The 9,148-nt window shown below is 42.6% G+C and overlaps 1 protein-coding gene across 4 annotated transcripts in view; it reads right to left on the bottom strand.

Annotated features, from left to right (window-relative positions):
* LOC133538675 (zinc finger protein 271-like) overlaps positions 1 to 8,945 on the bottom strand; it is a 31,211-nt gene extending 22,266 nt beyond the window's left edge. For 2 of the 4 annotated variants that reach the window (XM_061880372.1, XM_061880369.1), the window contains exons 1-3: positions 8,719 to 8,945; positions 6,386 to 6,487; positions 596 to 756 (exon numbers count right to left, since the gene is read on the bottom strand). In XM_061880372.1, the coding sequence (XP_061736356.1) occupies positions 596 to 756; positions 6,386 to 6,438 (214 nt within the window). In that variant the 5' untranslated portion in view covers positions 6,439 to 6,487; positions 8,719 to 8,945. Of the gene's footprint in view, positions 1 to 595; positions 757 to 1,098; positions 1,276 to 6,385; positions 6,488 to 8,718 lie in introns of all 4 variants that reach the window. The other 2 variants (XM_061880370.1, XM_061880371.1) reach the window with 2 other exon arrangements.
* Between the last annotated feature and the right edge of the window lie 203 nt (positions 8,946 to 9,148).

Genomic DNA, 9,148 nt, shown 5'->3' on the forward strand with positions numbered 1-9,148 from the left:
TGCTTATTATTTTTATCGGATAGTAGTCTGTTTATTTCAATTGTTAGTTTTTTCCTTTATTACCTCTTGTGTTATTTATTTCACCCCATATTTGTTCCCACTACCGCACCTTAAATTGGAGTCTTTAATCTTGTTATATGCAAATATAATGACAATAAAGTCCATTCTATTTTATTCTATTCTATAATACATTTTTACTCATATGTCTCTATTTTGTTTGAGGTCTTTTTACACTTGTGTGCCAAGTAGGAATATTAAAAATGAAATGTGTGAGGTTCATTTGCAATTCAATTAACCTTTATATTACGTACACTTTTCAGTGTTTTATTCCTTTTTAACCTTTTTATTAACTTATTTTTATGCTTGTATGACAGTTAAGAATGACAACTCTTAACTAAAAAAATAAGAATGTGTCTTACAACTATTTTATACAATTAATTGTGACAGTTTGACTCTGTAAAAGATGTCCAAACGGACATTTTGGATTTCTTTAGTGTGATGATTTGTCGTAATATTAAAAACACTGAATATGAATCTAAATCCTTACTATGGAATAATTCAGACCCTGCAGAATTGAAAGTATCGTTGGACTCACTGAGATCTGACAAATCCACTTCTCCATCAGAGTTGATGAGGGGGCCGATATCTTGCTCCTGGTTTTCCTCCTCTTCCTCCTCCTCTGTCATTGTCACAGATGGTCCAAAATGCTCTGGGCTTTCAGAGCCCATCTCTGCGGAGGAGGCTACAGTAGGCCCGCTGTCAGAAAGAGGAAGGTGCATAATTAATATATACAGTGCATCCAGAATGTATTCACAGCGCTTCAGTTGTTTGTTGTGTTACTGTCTTATTCCAAAATGGAATACATTCAATGTTTTCCTCAAACTTCTACAGACAATACCCTACAATTACAATGTGATGTTTTTTTTTTAATTTCTGTAAATTTATCAATAATAAAAAACAAAAAACAATCACATTGTCTTCACAGCTTTTGCTCAATACTTTATTGATGCACCTTTGGCGGGAAATACAGCCTTATGTCTTTTTGGATACGATGCCACAAGCTTGGCACACCTTGCCCATTCCTCTTTTTTTTAGCACCTCTCAAGCTCCATCAGGTTGGATGAGAAGCGTTGGTTTTCAGGATGTCTCTACATTGCTGCGTTCATCTTAGCCAAGAACCCGATGGTCACTCTGTCAGAACTACAGCATTCCTCTGTGGAGAGACGAGAACCTTCCAGAAGGACAACCGTCTCTGCAGAAATTCACCAATCAGGCCTGTATGGTAGAGTGGCCGGACAGAAATAATTTCTTAGTAAAAGTTAACCAACATGCACCTGAAAGACTCAAGATCATAAGAAACAAAATTATTTGGTCTGATGAGACAAAGATTGAACTCTTTTAGGCGTGAATGCCAGGCATCATGTTTGGAGCTCCGCACCAGGCCAATACCATCCCTACAGTGAAGCATGGTGGTGGCAGCATCATGCTGTGGGGATGGTTTTCAACAGCAGGAACTGGGAGACTGGTCAGGACAGAGAGAAAGATGAATGCGGCATACCGAGACATACATCCTGGACAAAAAACGCTTGCCATCCAACCTGATGGACCTTAATAGGCGCTGCAAAGAGGAATGGGCGAAACTGCCCAAAGATAGGTGTGCCAAGCTTGTGGCATCGTATTCAAAAAGACTTGAGGCTGTAATTGCTGCCAAAGGTGCATCAACAAAGTATTTAGAAAACGCTGTGAATACTTTTTGTAATAAATCTATTTTAACAAAACACTGAATTTGCCCTAGTGTGATAACGTGACTCTAGTCAGATCCTTGTAGTTCGCTGAGCTCCACACAAGGATCTGGGCTCGAGGGCATTGCAAACTCCTTCAAGATAGCAAAAAAATAATGAACCAATCAGGATCACCGGGCGGGATTTTTATAGATGTGACGTAGCGCCGAAGCTACTGTTTGATTCAAACAACAATGGAGGCTCGCAGCGAGCAGTCGTGTGCGGACATTAATTCTGCTTTTGCAACGGTTTTGTCAAATCTATCGAATATTCATTCTTTAAAAGACGAACAGAGAACTTTTCGCTCGGTCGGTTATCCAATACATCGGCTGTTCTGTTTTGGATTTCCCAGCATCACTCATCAGCATCACAGGTTGATTTCTATGTGAGTGGTAGAAGTAGCACCTCATTCAAGATAACGGACAAGTGGTTCATCCAGTTACATAGAATGATTTTTGGGCAGCACGGTGGAACAGGGGTTAGTGCATGTGCCTCACAATACGAAGGTCCTGAGTAGTCCTGAGTTCAATCCCGGGCTCGGGATCTTTCTGTGTAGAGTTTGCATGTTCTCCCTGTGACTGTGTGGGTTCCCTCCGGGTACTCCGGCTTCCTCCCACTTCCAAAGACATGCACCTGGGGATAGGTTGATTGGCAACACTAAATGATCCCTAGTAGAGCTGCGCGGATAGGCAATTATATCATCCGCAACCGCATCACTAAAGTCGTCATCCACCTGCCATCCACCCGAACTAACATTTTATCAAAACCGCAACCGCCCGCCCATTGTTATATATCAGGGGTCGGCAACCTTTACCACTCAAAGAGATATTTTGACCCGTTTCGCGAGAATAGTTGCGGCTCCCTTTGTCTTCTTTACTTTGTGACACGGGTCAAAATGGCTCTTTGAGCGGTAAAGGTTGCCGATCCCTGAACTATGTATATCAAATATTTCCGAATGGTTCAACCGCCACTCGCCTGAATCTATTTGAAATCTATTTTTTCGTCATGTCACCCGCCCGACCCGCGGTTTATCAGCGGACTCCGCAGATGAGACTGCAAACCGCGCATGTCTATTCCCTAGTGTGTGAATGTGAGTGTAAATGTTGTCTATCTCTGTTGGCCCTGTGATGAGGTGGCGACTTGTCCAGGGTGTACTCTGCCTTCCACCCAAATGCAGCAACCCCCCGCAACCCCAAAAGAGATGGATGGATGGACGGATGGATACAATGATTTTTTTTTACAAGGCTCCGCCTTCTGAAATACACCTATTGAGAAGTCCCAGATCCTTGTGTGGAGCTCAGCGAACTACAAGGATCTGGCGAGAGTTAGGTTACTAGTGTGTGAATGTGAGTGTAAATGTTGTCTGTCTATCTGTGTTGGCCCTGCGATGAGTTGGCGACTTGTCCGAGGTGTACACCACCTTCCACCCGAAAGCAGCTGAGATAGGCTCCAGCACCCCCTGTGACCCCGTAAGGGACAAGCGGTAGAAAATAGATAGATGGATGGATGGAAAATCTTTTCATATTGTCATAGGAGAATTTCCTTGACAGAAATCAATGTATTTCATTTTTGGAATAAGGCTGGTATGGGAGAAATCTTGTTCATTGGTTGACCTTTTTGATTACCCTGGTTGCCTCTAAATGGAACCTAGGTAGGTGACCTCATCTTTCCTGGTGATAACAATGTCACCCACTTTAATAGTGAAGTCACTGACTTTCTTAAGGTTGATTTAGGGCTTGGTCAATATATCGATATACTCGATATATCGCAGGTTTCTCTCTGTGCGATATAGAAAATGACTATATCGTGATATTCGAGTATACGTTCTCACGCAGTTGCTTTTAGCTGCGGTCATTACACTACAGGCTCTTCCCACTCTTTCTTATCGCTGCTTCACACAGACAGCAAGCGCACCTTCTTACACACGTCACATACTGTCACGTCACATACGTACACGCTCTCGCAGAGCAGAAAGGTAGCAGCATGGGTATTGCTAGCTGTGGTGCGAGTGGTAATACGAGAGAATGAAGGTGCAAATCTGGTAACAAATGAAGAATTAATTCCCAAGGAAAACAGCAGGGGGTCCATCGTCTGGCGATGGTTTGGCTTCAGGTGGGAATATGTCGAACAGACAACCGTAATTTGTCAAGTGTGGTGCAAAAGCATTGCTACCAAAAGTAGCATTACTGCTAAGATGTAGCATCATTTGAAAAGTCACCTGCTAGCGAATGAAGAGTGCTTACTCCGCATTTCAACATCTCCATTCGGTCCCACAGACCCACATCATCAAAATGCCGAGGCAAACATTTCCAGATCAACACAGCATGAAAAAAATAGTCAACAACAAAAGGAGATAATGTCCAAAGTAAACTACCACATAGCGAAGGACAAACACTATTTGATTTCCTATTATGCAGCTCATTTTTTTTGACACTTATTGAAATATCTTGTGTGACATCATGCACAAAAGTGCACTTTATTTGTTTTAAACTATTGTAGTGGCGTTCTGTACAAAAAGTGCACTTTAAAGGCCTACTGAAAGCCACTAGTAGCGACCACACAGTCTGATAGTTTATATATCAATGATGAAATATTAACATTGCAACACATGCCAATACGGCCTTTTTAGTTTACTAAATTAGTTATAATTTCAGCGTAGCAGTGATTAAAAATCCCTCATTGACATTATCATTAGACATTTATAAAAAAAAATTAAAAAAAGAACACAGCGGCTAACACTTGCATCGCATTTAATAAGCTTGACAACACACTGTGTCCAATGTTTTTACAAATATAAAATAAGTCGTATTTTTGGTTTGTTTAATAGTTAAAACACATTTACATTATTGCAATCAGTTGATAAAACGGGTCGGGAACCTTTTTGGCTGAGTGAGCCATACAAGCCAAATATTTTTTTAAGTATTTCCGTGAGAGCCATATAATTTTTTTTAACACTGAATACAACTATATACGTGCATTTTTAAGAAAGACCAACATTTTTAGAGTATAATAAGTCTCTTATTGTTTTTAATAACATTGTTATTCTGAGGCTAACTAAAAATAAATAAAATACTTCTTACCATTAATGCGACTTCTTGAACAGGTGTGGTGGAAACCGGATGGAAGGATTAAATGCATGAGAATGTTTTATATTTGGAACATTACTTTTAACACTGTGATTACCAGCGGAATTATTCATTACTTACCGTGTTAAGCAATGTCAGCTAAGATTTATCTGAGAGCCAGGTGCAGTCATCAAAAGAGCCACATCTGGCTCTAGAGCCATAGGTTCCCTACCCCTGTGATAAAACATTGTGCTTTACAATTATAAAAGATTTTTTTTTTTTTTTAATCTACTACTCTGCTGGCATGTCAGCAGACTGGGTAGATCCTGCTGAAATCCTATGTATTGAATGAATACAGAATAGTTTAGAATCGAAAAAATATGGTTTTTGAATCAATCAATCAATCAATGTTTACTTATATAGCCCTAAATCACTAGCGTCTCAAAGGGCTGCACAAACCACTACCACACCCTCGGTAGGCCCACATAAGGGCAAGGAAAACTCACACCCAGTGGGACGTTGGTGACAATGATGACTATGAGAACCTTGGAGAGGAGGGAAGCAATGGATGTCGAGCGGGTCTAACATGATACTGTGAAAGTTCAATCCATATTGGATCCAACACAGTCGCGAGAGTCCAGTCCAAAGCGGATCCAACACAGCAGCGAGAGTCCCGTTCACAGCGGAGCCAGCAGGAAACCATTCCAAGCGGAGGCGGATCAGCAGCGCAGAGATGTCCCCAGCCGATGCACAGGCGAGCAGTACATGGCCACCGGATCGGACCGGACCCCTCCACAAGGGAGAGTGGAACATAGGAGAAAAAGAAAAGAAACGGCAGATCAACTGGTCTAAAAAGGGAGACTATTTAAAGGCTAGAGTATACAAATGAGTTTTAAGGCGAGACTTAAATGCTTCTACTGAGGTGGCATCTCGAACTGTTACCGGGAGGACATTCCAGAGTACTGGAGCCCGAAATGAAAACGCTCTATAGTCCGCAGACTTTTTTTGGGCTTTGGGAATCACTAATAAGCCGGAGTCCTTTGAAGGCAGATTTCTTGCCGGGACATACGGTACAATACAATCGGCAAGATAGGCTGGAGCTAGACCGTGTAGTATTTTATACGTAAGTAGTAAAACCTTAAAGTCACATCTTAAGTGCACAGGAAGCCAGTGCAGGTGAGCCAGTACAGGCGTAATGTGATCAAACTTTCTTGTTCTTGTCAAAAGTCTAGCAGCCGCATTTTGTACCAACTGTCATCTTTTAATGCTAGACATGGGGATCGAGAATGTTGAATCGAAAAAAATTGATATATAATCGAATCGCTACCCCAAGAATCGATATTGAATCGAATCGTGGGACACCCAAAGATTCGCAGCCCTACTAAAGAGTATGGAAAAAGGCATTTCACTGTGGTGTAGTCTGCACGTGACGAATAAACTTTGAACCTTGAACCTTGAAAAAAGCCATATAGCCCAACCCTAGGTTGATTTAGGACCCAAATAGGATGAGAGGTAACGACTGGGGACTCACTCGCTTACCATTGATGTGGGTATGGGAATATTATTATTTGTCTTAGAGCAGGGGTGCCCATTACGTCGATCGCGATCGACTGGTCGATCTCGGAGGGTGTGTCAGTCGATCTGAAGCCAGGCATTAAAAAATAGACATAAAAATGAGCAATCATCAATCATACCAAGACTTCACTTCCGTCAGTTGTTTGACATTCTCGGCACCCGAGGATCTTGTGAGATGACGCTGGCTGCTGCGAGCTCATATTTAAGAAAAAAATCACTAACAGGGCGGACGCAGAGAAACACATTTTATTTCTAGAGACTCCGTACCTACTGTCAAAACTCTAAAGACCCACTGCACAGTTCCTGTCTTCACCATAAAAGACCTGTTTCATCCTGCCTGTGCTAACAAAATAAGAGTCTCAGAAAGCTAGCGTGCACAAGCTAGCAAGCTACGGAGTTTGATGCCAATGTATTTCTCCCCCGCCCTCAGCGACCGCTTTCTCACTTGCTTGCCCACCCGCACACTCACTGACGTCACTCACCTGCTGCCAGACATTAAAGGGCCACACACATATGCTACTCTCATAACAAAGTGTTTAAAAACCAGTATGCAAGTTGGACAAATGAGATGCCAAATCCAACCACTTTCATGTGGTATTGGACAGAAAGGAGGACTTTTTTTCTCCTCCATTTGAAAATGCGGACGTTATCATCATTACTGTCTAATTCCAATCAATGCAAGTCATTAGAATCAGGTAATACACCAACTTATATTCTTGTCTTCATGAAAGAAAGGAATCTATGTGTGTTAAACATGCTTGTATTATCATTAAACACCATTAACTTGTTAACAAAAATGTCTCTTTCATAAATAAATAAATATAAATTATAAATAGGAATGAGGTAGATCTCCTATTTATAATTTATATTTATTTATTTATGAAAGAGACATTTTTCAAGTCCGAGTCCATGGTTCTCGCCCGGAAAAGGGTGGAATGCCATCTCCGGGTTGGGGAGGAGACCCTGCCCCAAGTGGAGGAGTTCAAGTACCTAGGAGTCTTGTTCACGAGTGAGGGAAGAGTGGATCGTGAGATCGACAGGCGGATCGGTGCGGCGTCTTCAGTAATGCGGACGTTGTACCGATCCGTTGTGGTGAAGAAGGAGCTGAGCCAGAAGGCAAAGCTCTCAATTTACCGGTCGATCTACGTTCCCATCCTCACCTATGGTCATGAGCTTTGGGTCATGACCGAAAGGATAAGATCACGGGTACAAGCGGCCGAAATGAGTTTCCAGGTCTCTCCCTTAGAGATAGGGTGAGAAGCTCTGCCATCCGGGAGGAACTCAAAGTAAAGCCGCTGCTCCTCCACATGGAGAGGAGCCAGATGAGGTGGTTTGGGCATCTGGTCAGGATGCCTCCCGAACGCCTCCCTAGGGAGGTGTTTAGGGCACTTCCAACCGGTAGGAGGCCACGGGGAAGACCCAGGACACGTTGGGAAGACTATGTCTCCCGGCTGGCCTGGGAACGCCTCGGGATCCCCCGGGAAGAGCTAGACGAAGTGGCTGGGGAAAGGGAAGTCTGGGTTTCCCTGCTTAGGTTGTTGCCCCCGCGACCCGACCTCGGATAAGCGGAAGAAGATGGATGGATGGATGGTAGATCTCCTCGACTTGGTCAATTGAAAAGTAGCTCGCCTGCAGAAAAAGTGTGAGCGCCCCTGTCTTAGAGGCCAAATAGTTATTCTACCAGTCAGCTTTTGAGCAGCTTGGCTGCCAGTTGGTGTGAGCCAGTGCCTCCCTGCTGTCTGGAAGTCATCCATTGTGGAACTCAAGGACACAACAACAGGGATGCTTTGTTCTGAAGGGGGGGTGAACGCTGTCTTCAAGGGGATGGAAGGATTGGACATTATTATTATTATTATTATTATTATTATTATTATAGGTGCAACATGGACAAATCAGGTGCAACATGTTGTTATGCATCCTTGCTCAGTGGCTGTAAGGACACAGTTTCCTCTGAGACCTGCTAGCTTCGTAGCATTAGCCAATAGTGTGCCTTGGACCAAAGAATGTCCTAACAAGACTTTCTAGAAACCCTCTTTCACTGATGACGTCATGGTTTATATGACGCTATTATACTAGTTGTTTTTAGCCAGCTAGCTATAGCTGTGGTCGGCGTTCACAATGAGCAATTAGCGGGTAGGATTAGCCAGACACAGACGACACACGCCGCTCAAAGTAAAATGTTCTTCTCGAATAAGCACACAATTACAACTTTGGCACACATAAGGCTGTCATAACTGGGAAGAAAGATGGCAGGTTAGCCTAGCTTAGCGTACAAAAGAGACAATAGAAGCACCAACCTGAGCGTTTAAAGGTCTCTCACCGGGTTAGGAAAAAAAAAGGTAGTCGCCGGCGAAAAATGTTTTACTATAAATACCTGGGCTGTTTTTAATACTTAATTCTCATTTTCACGGCAAGTGAGAGAAAAACGCGTGTCCAATTGTGGACATTTTTAACAATTGTCATCATTTAACTTCTAGCTGTTGTCGCTTGACCCTCAAAGGCAACATGGGGACTTCCGGTTGGGTTTGTTCGATACCAAAATAAAAGCCGTGATTAATGTTTTATTTATATGTTGGTGACGCTGTGTAAATATTTTGAGCCAGTGGTTCTCAACCTTTTTTCAGTGATGTAGCCCCTGTGAATTTCTTTTTTTAATTCCAGTACCCCCTAATCCGAGCAAAGCGTTTTTGGTTGAAAAAAATGGATAAAGAAGTACAAACCCCGTTT

The sequence above is a fragment of the Nerophis ophidion genome, linkage group LG20 (assembly GCF_033978795.1).
Source record: "Nerophis ophidion isolate RoL-2023_Sa linkage group LG20, RoL_Noph_v1.0, whole genome shotgun sequence".
Taxonomy (NCBI): domain Eukaryota; kingdom Metazoa; phylum Chordata; class Actinopteri; order Syngnathiformes; family Syngnathidae; genus Nerophis; species Nerophis ophidion.